This window comes from Protopterus annectens, chromosome 4.part1 (assembly GCF_019279795.1).
Source record: "Protopterus annectens isolate FY-2018-M chromosome 4.part1, PAN1.0, whole genome shotgun sequence".
NCBI classification, from domain to species: domain Eukaryota; kingdom Metazoa; phylum Chordata; order Ceratodontiformes; family Protopteridae; genus Protopterus; species Protopterus annectens.
In genome coordinates, this window is record NC_056734.1 from 472,965,471 (window position 1) to 472,978,334 (window position 12,864).

The 12,864-nt window shown below is 40.6% G+C and overlaps 1 protein-coding gene across 3 annotated transcripts in view; it reads right to left on the bottom strand.

Annotated features, from left to right (window-relative positions):
* The window catches only part of TNK2 (tyrosine kinase non receptor 2), a 1,226,346-nt gene that overhangs the window by 745,032 nt on the left and 468,450 nt on the right, over positions 1-12,864 (bottom strand). For all 3 annotated transcript variants that reach the window (XM_044070286.1, XM_044070284.1, XM_044070285.1), the window contains exon 5: positions 5,116-5,268. In XM_044070286.1, the coding sequence (XP_043926221.1) occupies positions 5,116-5,268 (153 nt within the window). The remainder of the gene's footprint in view (positions 1-5,115; positions 5,269-12,864) is intronic.

Sequence of the window (12,864 nt, forward strand, 5' to 3'; positions counted from 1 at the left end):
TATAAATATACCTATGCAAACATTTCCAAGCAAAGATCCTAATCTTTTTGGATTTTGTTGCTCACTTGGGAGCCCTACATATGGCCTCCCATTGTTGTAAAGTGCTTTTCCAATTTCTTCTGAATGTTTTCTAACTTCCTCTGACTAATTCCTATAGCTACCATGCATTATTATATATGCCCTACTAATTATGCCATTCTAACAGCAGCTTTTGTTCTAGATTCACCTAAAACTCTACCAGAGCAGATCTTTCACTTAATATTCCCCTATCCCTTTCTCTTTGCCTATTCATTGACATCAATCCTCGGTAAGGAAGGCAGTCTCCAGCCTGCAAGCCAAATATCGTTTTGGCCTCAACCCACTCCACTACCTTTACTTCCCTAGTAATTTGTCCCAAAACATTGGTTCCTTTGCCAGGTTTCTCCAGTATGTTCTGCTTACGTATTTTCTGTCCTCTTACTTACAAGTCTTCCTTACTGGCAAAATCTCCTTTCTCAATTGTCATGTTGGCTTAGTTCTTAGAATACTTTCTGCTACCTTATAAATACAATATTTTGTATGGTTGTTATTCTCCTTAAGAATCCGCATCCAAAATTCTACCATCTCTTTATTTCTTCAACTTCCCTAATGCAGGGGTTTTCAACCAGTGTGCCTCGAAAGGTCAACAGGTGTGCCGCAAATTTTTTTAAAAAGATAGTCAGCCTTTTAAAACTTAAGATTACTTCACTCACCTCCTGTTGCTGTTACTGAAAATGTCAGTCCACAACCCACCAAAAGCCACTTTGCCTCCATTTTATTTTGTATTAAGTAAATACAAGAATTATCATGGATGCAAGGTACTGTGGCACAGATGCTCTGACTAGCCCAAATACACATGGGTACAAGACACAACACTGCCATCTTGGCTGTGCTCAAGGACAATAGGCCGTTATTGGTGGAGGGACTAGCAATTGACATAACTTGTCCTGCATCAGTATTTGTACGGATGGTACCCGCTCTGTCATGAAGTGTAAAAGGATTTGTTATACTGGCTTAAAAAAGTTTTTTGTATTCGTTGTTTTCTCCACAGAGAAGTACTAGCATCAAAATCATTGGTACCTGAGCAGACAAAAGTACTAGACAAGAATGTCACAATTATCAGTTATATAAAAAGCAGGCCATTACAATCAAGATTGTTTGCAGCACTGTGTTCCCCAATGGATGTTTCTTGTGCACTGTTGTTATTCCATACAGAAGATAACAACATTCCATACAATATTAACAATGAAATAACAGCCCCAGATTACAATATTATACGAAAAGACAGGAAATCTAGAAAGGGCGGAGGAGTAGCTATATTATTTAAAAATCACCTAATTATAGACAGTGTAGACAAACATTCTTGAATTTGACAAAACTGAACTTATCTTTGCCAAATTAAAAATTAAACCCAAAAAACACATTAATATTATTGGTGGTTATATCACCCCCTGGAAACAATATCCCCACTCTGGAAAACATACTACTCTGGCTATCCAATTCTTTCCCACACGAAACAATTCTGGTGGGAGACTTCAATATAGATTGACTTAACTGCTCCTCAGAAAATCCATCATCCCACATAAACCTCCATGGGTTTTACTCAGCTCATGACCTCCCCTACAAGGACTGATAAATCTTCCAAAAGACAGTCAATTCTTGACTGGATTTTAGTTAGCAACCCCTCTCAGGCATCTCAGTTAGGTTGTCTGACCAACAGCTAACCTTTCTTCTTAGGACTTGGACTCAACAAGTCATCCAGCACACCTTCTGCTTAATCAGAAACAAAAAAATGCAACTTAAATAGCTTCTTCACCACTCTAAATAGTTGTAAGTGGGAATGTCTCAAACAGTTACCTCTTGACGATGCAGCTAACTCATTCAACAACACATTCTTAGACATACTAAACTCCCATGCTCCCCCTAGAAGTATCAGAGTAAAATCTAAGTATGCACCCTGGCTAACTAAAGAATGTAGATCCCTACTCAAGGCTAAAGACAAAGCCTGGCAACAATTTCAAAAAACAAAACACAAACAACTAAGCAAACATATCTAGAACTTTGGAATAAAACAAAATAATAACATTAGACAAAATCAACTATTACCAAAACATCCAAAATAAACGTACAACTCCCCCCCCCCCCCAAAAAAAAAAAAATCCCCAACACTGGAAGACCTCCACACCAAAACCCAAGATTCCTTTCTGTCAGTATAAACCTGGCTCACTAACTCCCAGCTAATTTTAAATCCAAGCAGAACTAAGCTCTTCCCTTTTAGGACAACCAGATTCTCCTCATCTTCCCAGTCCTTTAATATCTTCTCTGGTAACAAAACTATGATCACCCCAAACACTTAACTGCTCATGGCAGAAATTGATAACAACCTGAAATTCAATTGCAAAACCATTTTCTATTAACGTGCTTTGATTTTATTGCTGGCCATAGTTTTTTGGTGGTTTTTGCAATATTATCTCAGCCTTGTTTGTTGGTTGTACAACCTGAAAATCAATATTCACATAGCCCAAACTATCAAAAAGGTTCACAGGAAAATAGGTCTGCTATATAGACACAAACAATTTCTTACAAATAACATGAAAGTTACCATAGCCTGCACATACCGCCTATCAGCCCTCCTATATGCTTCCCCAGTATTAACCAATCTCTGCAAAACAGACCTAAACCAACTGGAATCTTGTTATAATAAAATAGCAAGATTTGCCACTCTAGCTTTACATAGATCACATCACTGTACAGCACTAAAACAGTTTAATTGGCTCAAATTCCCACAGCTTCTATACTTTAATCAACTAATCTTTGCCCACAAAATTCTCCATCAACCCGATTAAAACCCCTTCTCTTTAAAACCTTATTCAACCATACACCTCAGCCCGATGTCTTCACTCCAGTAACTAACACCTTCTAGATACCACAACAGCCAACAACTCAGCTGGAAAATCTCTCATCTCTAACTATAGTCCTAAAATTTGGAATAAGCTGTCAACCTCAATAACTTCTAATAGCTCTCTTTCACAATTCAAATCCTCCTCATACCACACCTAGTGGACACCTGGCTATGTTCTTGTTACTCCCTTGATTAGGCCTTCCTGATTTCCTAAACAATCTTCTACCCTCTTTATTTAAATAACAGGATGTAGTAACCTCATCTGTTAAGTTTATAACCTTCTTTATCATTTCATTCACACCTGTAGCAACTACATCTGCATGTGTATAACCCTCTTGATTACTTAAACTGCAGCTGTAGCAATATGAGCTATGAAGGGACTTTTTCCCATAAACTGAAATGTATGTCTTCTACTTTTGCATCATTTGACATCGATATAGTATCCTGTATGTTTGTTAAACTGCTGAAATGTCTGTAACTGGAACTCTATGTATGCTAGTACATGTTGGCATTATCCTTGTAACTGGAGCTTTTCTATCTGAGTGTACACTGAAAAGGGACCTGTGTCCAGTCGGACTTTCCCAGTAAACAAATGTAAAATAAATAAATAAGTTGTTAGGTGGTTATCTCATTGCCAAGTTCTATTAACATTTTATGAACTAAAAGAGGAAGTTCTAATTTTTTTGACAACTCAACAATCTCAGCTGATGTTCTCAGTGATGAGCTTTGATGCAATAAGGTTGCATTTCTTTCTGATTTGTTTCAATCTTTGAGCACACTTAATAAAAGTATGCAAGGAGATTGTGAAAATATTCTTACTTCCACCGACAACATTAATACTTTCAAAGAAAAACTAATGCTTTGAAAGAAAGAATCAAAAGAGAAAATGCAGTAGAAATGTTGAGCTAACAAAAAGGTGGAAACTGGATTGAAGTCTTATAGATCTAATTTTTCAGACTTAAAGATTACTTGGTATAAATACTGAAAAATATTTTCCCTCAGTGGACATAACATCCTTGGATTGGATAAGAGATGCATTTGTCTTAAATGCGTGAAACTGGCAAATTTGTATATTACAAAAGAGGGTGAGTTGACAGAGATAAATGACAGAGGATTAAAACTTAAACATTCAACAACAGATACTACTTCAGTTTGGTTATCTCGTAAAAGTGAATTTCCCAATATTACAAAAAAAGCAATAGAAACACTTCTTCCTTTCTCCATGTCATGTTTGTGCAAATCAAGCTTATCTGCAATGAATAATATTAAGAACAAAAAATAGATCGTGGCTGGAAACCATGGAAGAAGATTTAAGAGTATGCCTGTCCAAAAATTCAGCTTCACATAAAAGACATTCTAAAACAACATCAAGCTCATATACCTCATTAAGTATTAAATGCAAATAAAAATAGGAAAAGATTTCCTAAATGAATCAAAATTTCCTAAATGAATCAAAATTACATCTGTTTTTGTCAGGCAAAAAATATATTTTTTGGTGTGCCGCAAGATTTTTGCAGTCAGTTTGTGTGCCAAGAGATGAAAAAGGTTCAAAATCTCTGCCGTAATGCTTCATCATCCTCTTTCTACGCTGAATTATAGCGTAACAGCCTTAATGGTGTAACCCTGAAATACCCTTCAAATCAAGTAATCCTGTGCCTCCTTGTTCTAATAGAAGGATCAACTTGACCCCTGCCCTCTTCCTCTCCCAGATAATATCCTTCAAGTCTTTATTAAATATTGTTCACAACTTCTCCTCTGGTTGATAAATATGCTTGACCTGTATATAAACTTAAAGGGACTAAAAACACTTTCACTGCTTATAACTTACTATTCATATCCACACACAAGAGCTTCTAGTTTCTCAGTTTTTGTATTATCTTTTGTTTAGTCTCTTCCCACATATCACTGGCATAAAACATACTGCCTATTATGCTACAAGTTAGGAATATGTCCCTTAAGGCTTACTCCATATTGGTACCACACCATGAATACTTCCATCAACATTCACTAATACAGTCACTCCTGTATCCAGACAACCAGCATAGCTTAAGTATAGCTTACAAAACCTGAAAGAGTATAGTTTCCACATAAGGTTTATGAAAAACAAAGATACTGTAATAACATACTTTCTTTTAAAATGTATGGAAGAACTCTACCATTTCATCAGGTAAAACCATGAAGAGTGTATAGCTTACCATTTTCATGGGATGTCTAAGAACAACTCCATAAAGTCTGATGAGGTTGATGTGATCCAGGGAGTGCATTGCGTTCACTTCCCGAATGAAATCATCCATGGCTTCTGGTTGGCTAAGAACATCTGTCTTCAGACATTTAACAGCAACACTGATCTGGAAGAATAGAGGTTAAAATTTTCAAATCAATATGGCTTAAACATCACGCCATTAAACATGATTAAAAAGAAAATGTAATAACACGTATGACATCTGCTCAGCACTCTACCTTGCTATCTTTTAAATCCTTTCTCATTTACTGAGCTTTCCAATTTCCCAAAAAGTATCCCACCAATAAACCATTTTTTTCATGTATGTAAACTTTGCATCATGCTCTCTCTACTTTATCATATGGCAGTATCCAAGCATTATTAATGTTCCTAAGGTGTATTATGGTTATAATCATTTTGCATTATACCCCCTCTGAGAATTTGCTACATGCACCAAATAAACCTAGTCACATTTGAAGTACAAAGGACACTACACTATATGAACTGTATCAAGACTAAGTACACAACAAAATAATACAGTCTATGAAAGTGATTTCAACAGGGTGCAGTGGTAGCGTTGTCGCCTCACAGCAAGAGGTTCTGCCGTTCGATTCTTGGCTGGAGCACCTTCTGTGTGGAGTCTGCATGTCCTCACCGCGGTCAAGTGGCGTTTGAAAGACATGCGTGAATGAGAGTGCCTTCGTTGAAGGTTGGGCGTCGGGCTGGCACCTCGGCACCATAAAAATCGACTGCCAATTATTAGCGGACCGGAGTTCCGCTGTGGCGACCCCTAACCGGGAAAAGCTGAAAGAAAAACAACAGTTAAAGGAGTTAATATCATCATAAAAGATTATCCCTGAACAATACAATTCTATTGCTACCATTGCCTCCCCATGAACATGCCACTTTCCCAAAAACTGAATTGTCTGAACATTGCAATTCAAACAGCACAAGCAATTACAGTTCTTACTGATGTGATCTAAGATTCACATAAAGAACCACCACAGCAATAAATTATGTAGCAAATAAGAGTCAGAAGCAAATACACAATTTCAAGGAGACAATATTCATAAAAATGAAAGATAACTTTCAATTAATCTACTTAAGTTCAATACTCAATATACATGCATAAAATAATCATTGTCAAGGGGGGGGTGAGGGTAGAAAGTCACCCAGCAGTAGGCATCTGCATAATTTGAGGATCTATGTTTTTTTTTTAAACATTTTTTTTCCAGTTAAGAACTAGCAACTAAAAGCATAAAAAACAATATTTCTGAAACAGTCCAGAGAATTTCCAACATTTGTTTGTACACAGTACCAAACAATGTACACTGTCATCCCCAAGGAAGGGAAGTGTGTTACTAATGAAACATGCCAAGCCAGTCCTCGCTCAGGCTTCACAGTCCAACTTTTACTTGTTTATTTACATTTACTAACACAAAAAACAGTCCTGTCTGAAGAACATTTTCAACTAATTCTCAGTCTGGAGGCAAACAAATACAAGTAATAGAATGAGATAAATGTTAGAGGAGATGCATTTCCAAAAAAAAATAATGTTTAAAAATTGTACAAAAATTAAATATGGTTTTCAACAATGTTTACAATGTATACAATACACAGAAAGTGCAAACTGTTTGGAAAAGGCTCTTAAGGGTGAGTATTTAAGATAAATACCAGTAAAAAAATAATAGATATTCTTAAGGCAAGCCTTGAGGGAGGCCTACTATCCATTTTTCCAGGAACATGCATATGAATATTTCTGATAAGTGGTCAATGGCATTTGTTGAGAATCAGCATAAAGACAGGGTATTCTGTGACTAAGGAGGAAATATATTTCTGGGCTAGGGGCACCATTATGAAGAATGGTCTAGCATGCCGGTGTCTCAGTGTGTGGTTGGGATAGGTATTTGCAGGCTGTGAATTACTGCTTGGCAGAAACAGCTGTTCATCAATTTATTTGTTTCTGTCTACTGAAAATGCCAGACTGAGTATATTTATCATTTTCAGTGGAGGCCTGAAGAGAAACATTCCAAGAAACAGTTGATTACAATATTACAAAGTTTAAACAAGCTATAAAGAAAGATGTACAACAAATAATCAAAATTCTTTAAAATGGATTAAACTGTAAATATTACACAAACTTATAAATTTTAGTAAGTTGCAAAGGGACATCATTGCATATTACAAAACATCACAAGGACTCTATTAGTAGGGAACTTACAGCTGTCTTAGATGCACTTCTTGCACAGGTGTTACGACATATTTTTCACAAATCACATATAGAAAGGAGAGTCAGGTCACTGTGAATGATGAGATTATTTGGGTAAATACCTACATGAAAAAAATGTCCCATTTTAAAAAATGGTAAAGTGTAGAGTACCCAAGCCTAGTTTGGGGCACACATGTTCAGACAGGATGGAGTGCACTTGTCACGATCAGGGAAGAGACTTTTTCCAGCAGATATTTTGCAATATTTGACAAACACAAGACAGGATTTTTGCCGGGTAGGAAAAGTACAGTTGTGTACAATTACCATAAATGTAGATATTCAAGCGTATTCACTGTTGCAGTCATCACACTTGGGTTATTCTGCCAGGGGTAGCTCTCAGTCAGCCCGAATACCAGAAGCTTAGTATTTCTGCATCAATTGCTGTCGCTCCAAGACTGACATCAGGTTGTCAGTGGTACAAAAACAGGCAGCTGATACCATTACATCAGTTTTTCTTGCCCCAAATGTCAGGAGCCCACAATAGGTATCTAAGTTATGGTGGAGTAACACCACCAGTAGAAAGTAAATACCAACATCCCTGTAAGGGTGAGGAAGAGAGAGAGAGAAACAGAGACAAGGGGGCTGGAGGGTTGGAAACCAGGACTGCAACAGTGAAAACACTTGAACATCTACATTTATGGTAAGTGTAACACAACTGTATTATGTTCTCCGTGTTTCACTTTTGCAGTCATCACACTTGGGTTGATTCCCAAACCTGAGGAATGGGTGGAGGCAGTCAAGAAGAGTTGGGGCTGGCTAGTATGCCCTGCAGGACTGTGGTTGCAAAGCCTTCACTAGATTTTGAAAAGACAGACATGTGGTAATGCTTGGTGAAGGTATGAACAGAACTCCATGTTGCAGCTTCCAGGATGTCCCTGGCAGGGACCCCTCTGAGAAAGGCTGTAGAGGTTGAAGTTGCCCTAGTAGAATGTGTTCTGACCCCCTGTGGGGGTAGTTCCCCATGGTGTTTGTAACAGTAATGGATGCAGTGTGCTATCCATTTGGATTTGGTTTGTTTTGATATGGCTTTGCCCTCTGCCCCTGGTGCAAAGCTGACTAGTAACTGGTCAGATTTCCTAAAGGGCTTAGTCCTATCCAGGTAGAATCTGAGCTATCCATGCACATCTAAAGAGTGCAGGATCCTTTTCCCCTTATTTTGAGGTTTAGGGAAAAAGGTGGGCAAATGAATAGATTGGTTGAGAGCCACACTGGACACCACTTTAGGCATGAAAGTTGGGTTAATCCTGAGGGAGACCCTGTCAGCATGAAAAATGATGAAAGGTTCCACAGCCATAAGTGCTTGTAGCTCAGACACGCTTCTAGCTGAAGTGATGGCCAGAAGCAAGGCTGTTTTTCAAGAGAGGAATTTTAACTCTGCTGAAGCTGCAGGCTCAAATGGGGGGGGGGGGTGAGCTTTTCCAACATAAAGTTAAGGTCCCAAGTAGGGGTAGGGGGTCCCCTTGGTGGCCTTAAGTTGTTAGCCCCTCTCAGGAACGGTTTAATGAGAGGGTGTGAGAAGAGATGTGGCTCAGTGCTGTAATGTGCAGAGATGGCTCAGGCATGGATTTTAATGAAAGAGAAGGATAAGCCCCTGTGAAGTAGTTCTGCTAGGTAATCCAGGATGAGAGGTAAGGAGGGCTGTGCTGGGTCAGCTCCTTTAGTCTGGATCCAGGAACAATACCTTTTCTACTTGTCAGCATAGGATTTTCTAGTACTGGGTCGCCTGGCTTCACGTATGACATCCAGGACCTGTTTGCTTAGGCTGGCCACTGGAGAAGTCAAGGAATAAAAGCCAGGCTGCTAGGTTCAGGGTCTGCAACTGTGGATGCAAGAACTCTCCCTTCTGCTGAGTCAGGAGAGTTGGAATCTGGGGGAGGTGCCATAGAGGCAATGGTTTGAGTAATACTCTGGTCAGAAGAGGTAGAGGGGAAAATGCATAGACTGAGAGGTTTGCCCACTGGAAGGACAGGGCATCCACTTTCCAGGCCTTGCTGTGAGGTTCCCTGGTCCAGAATTTGCTGAGCTGGTGGTTGTAGGAGGAGGCAAATAGGTCCACCTTTGGGGTACCCCATTGTTGGGTCACAAGGCTGAAGGTGTTGTGGTTTAACGGCCACTCATGTGGGTCCAAGAGATTTCTGCTTAAGTTGTCTGCCAGAGAGTTTTGGTTTCCTGTCAGGAATAGAGCTTGCAGGTGAATACGCATGGCTGAGGCCATGTTCCAAAGGGTCATGGCTAACCTGCAGAGTGGGTAAGAGTGGGTTCCCCCCTGCTTGTTGATATACCACATTACTGTGGTTTTGTCAGTTTTGATTAATAGAGGCCCTGGAGAGAGCAGGGATCTGAAAGCTGTTAAGAGTGTGCTGAACAGCTAGCATCACTTTTTGGTTGATGTGCAGATGAATTTGGTTTGGGCTCCAGTGGCCCTGAATGCACCTGCCGTCCAAGTGAGCACCCTAGGCATACTCCGATGTGTCTGTGGTTAGAGTCTGGGTGGCGTGGGGTTGAGAAAAAGGGAAGTCCCTTGTTGTGGTTGCATGCTGCTGCCCACCAAAGAAAATATTTACTTAGGTACGATATCATAGGTATAATAGTTTCCAGGTCTTGAGAATGTTGACACCAAAGGCTTTTTAGGTACCACTGAAGTTTCCTCATATGCAGTCTGGCATATGGAATTAGTAGAATGCAGGAGGCCATGAACCCTAGAACATGCAGGACTTTCCTTGTGGATAAATGGGTTCTGGTGGCCAGTTGAGAGAAGTAGCCTGTCACATAGGCTTGTTTTTCTTGAGTTAGAAATGCCATCTGGGATGCTATGTCTAGGCTTGCTCCCAGGAATACAATTTTTTGACTGGGGACTAGTTTGGATTTCTTTTCGTTGATAGTGTACCCAAGTGAGGTCAGTAGGTCCTTTACAAATAGCAGGTGCTGTAACAGCTTTTCCTGATGGTCTGCCTTAATCAGGCAGTCGTCCAACTAAGGGTAAATTTGAATATTTCTTTGTCTGCAAAAAGCAATGGCTGGAGCCAGGCATTTTGTAAAAACTCTGGGAGCAGTGGATAAGCCAAAGGGAAGTGCAGATAACTGATAATGCATAGATCCTGCCCTGAAACGTAGATATTTTCTGCATGAATCTCTGACTGGGATATGCAGATAGGCCTCTTTGAGGTCTAGAGTGGCTAACCAGGCATCTCTGGACAGCATAGGGATAACCTGCTGAAGTGTGAGCATCTTGAATTTTGGTACCACCGGGAAGGTGTTTAGAATACATAGATCTAAGATTGGGCGCCAGGTGCCCTCTTTTCTGGGTACCAGAAAAAGTCTGGAATAGAAACCATGGCCTATCTGATCTGCAGGAACAAGCTGAATCGCCCTCATGGAGAGCAGGGAATGAACTTGGTTTTTTGCCTCTGCACACTGGTTTGGAGGAAGATATGGGAATCCCTTTGGGGTTGGCAAGGTGTGGAAATAAAATTTGTACCCCCGAGACACTATGTTGAGGACCCATCGATCATTGGTGATGGAGGCCCAGTTTTCTGCATGGGAGGCAAGTTTTCCTCCTAGAGGCACGAGCAGATGGGCAAAGGTGAGAGGAGGAGTTGAGAAGTCACTGGGAATTCTTTCCATAAGGGGGTGGCTTAGCACTCCCTGGTTTAGAAGTGGAGGTACTCCATTGCTTAGATCTCTGCATACCCTGAGACTGCTGTCTGGGGGGTTTGTTTCCCCTAGGTCTAGTCTGAGGTGGCCCTGAGGGGGCTGGAAAGGACCAATGTTTTGAGGGGCAATGCCTACTGAATCTTGGAGGCTGAACTTGCAAAAAGTCTTTAACTGTCTGCATAGACTTAGCTTTTTCTTCCATCTTTTTTAAAACCTCTTCTGCTTTGGTGCCAGATTGTCTTTGTTCAGTGGTGCATCCAGTAATTTTGATTTGACATTATCTGGCAAGGTCTGTTCCTTAAGCCAAGCCTGCCTTCTAAGTACAGAACCTGTGACTGCTGCCCTGCAGGATGCTTCTAGGGTGTCAAACCCACATTGCAGGGTATGCTTACTGATTTGGCTTGCAGAATGCATAAGTTCCTGTAAATCTTTATTTTCTGCACAGTCAGGGAAGGTAGATAATTTTTGTTTAATGAGTTCCATGGTATGTTGCTGGTATTTCAGCATGTGGAACTGACAATTTAATGTTCTAATGGCAAGAGTTGCAGAGGTATACACGTTTTTACTCTATCTGTCTAAGGCTCGAGAATCCCTGTCCGAGGGGGTGGGATTCTTAGTTGTGGTTGCTTTTATTCCTTTAGGGTGGGATTATTAGCTGCGGTTGCTTTTATTCCTTTAGGCCCTTGGGAGATGACATCTGGGTCAGCAGTAGGATTCTTGAAAAAAAACTTGTGCGAGTCAGAGACTCTAATACCTGTCAGGTTTCCTGAGAGCAGGAGGCAAAGTATCAGGAGTTAGACTGGATTCCATAAAGTCATCATCCACAACATCCAGAACAGGAGGGATAGCTAAGGGTCTCTGCTGTGGTTTCTCTGAGTCTCTTTTTTGGACTGAGGATAATCTTGGCATTCCCAATGGAAGTGCTCTCTCAAAGTATGTAGGGTTTCACCAAAAGAAAAATCCTCTGGAGGAGAAGCAGAAGGAATGAATTCCTCTGCATCGGAATCCTCATAAGCAGATAAGGACACGTCTTCATAATCAGAAACCTCAGCATCATCGGACTCTTGGTTAGATAAAGCTACTGGGGACAAGTCTCTTATTCTTTTAGCAGGGGAAGGCTGGCTTCCCCTAATCAGCATGATAAGGACTTCCGCCACTTTAAGCATCTGTGACTGTGGCAAGGAAGCAGGCGCGTGAGTTTGGGTCATCGGTCCTTTAGGCATAGCTCATACTCTGGGCCTTAGAAACTCGGTAGTTTTAGAAAGAACTGAAGACGGGAAAGAAGTCGTCGGTATGTGTAGTCGTCGGTATGTGTCGAATATCAGAAGTGCGAAGAACTTCCTTAGAAGCTGGTGCCTGCACAGCGGCTCCGGACCCATCCAAGGTAGGGACATCCGCAGGTTCTGTAGTCAAAGAAGAGTCTCGCGGCATACTGAACTCTAAATGGGTCTTGGTAGTGGCCTGCGAATCCACTGATGCAGGCATCAGAGGCTGTGAAAGCACCTCACTGAGTACCGACGAACTGGTGACTAGTTTAACGGAAGAATCGGAGGTGGTTTTGGACCTGTGCGGTCTGTCTCTGCCTTTATCATTATGTTTTTTTGGAAGATCGGTAGTCTGATGGCTTACCGAAGCCATTTCGAAATACGGAGATCAAGAGCGAAAGTATTTAGCTACAATAAGAGCCCAATGATGAACAGTTCGGGCATTGAACAAAGCACAAAACCGGCAGCGAGGGATGTCGTGGTCTGGACCTAAACAGGTGACGCAATAAGAATGGAAATCTCGGTGTGGTATTTG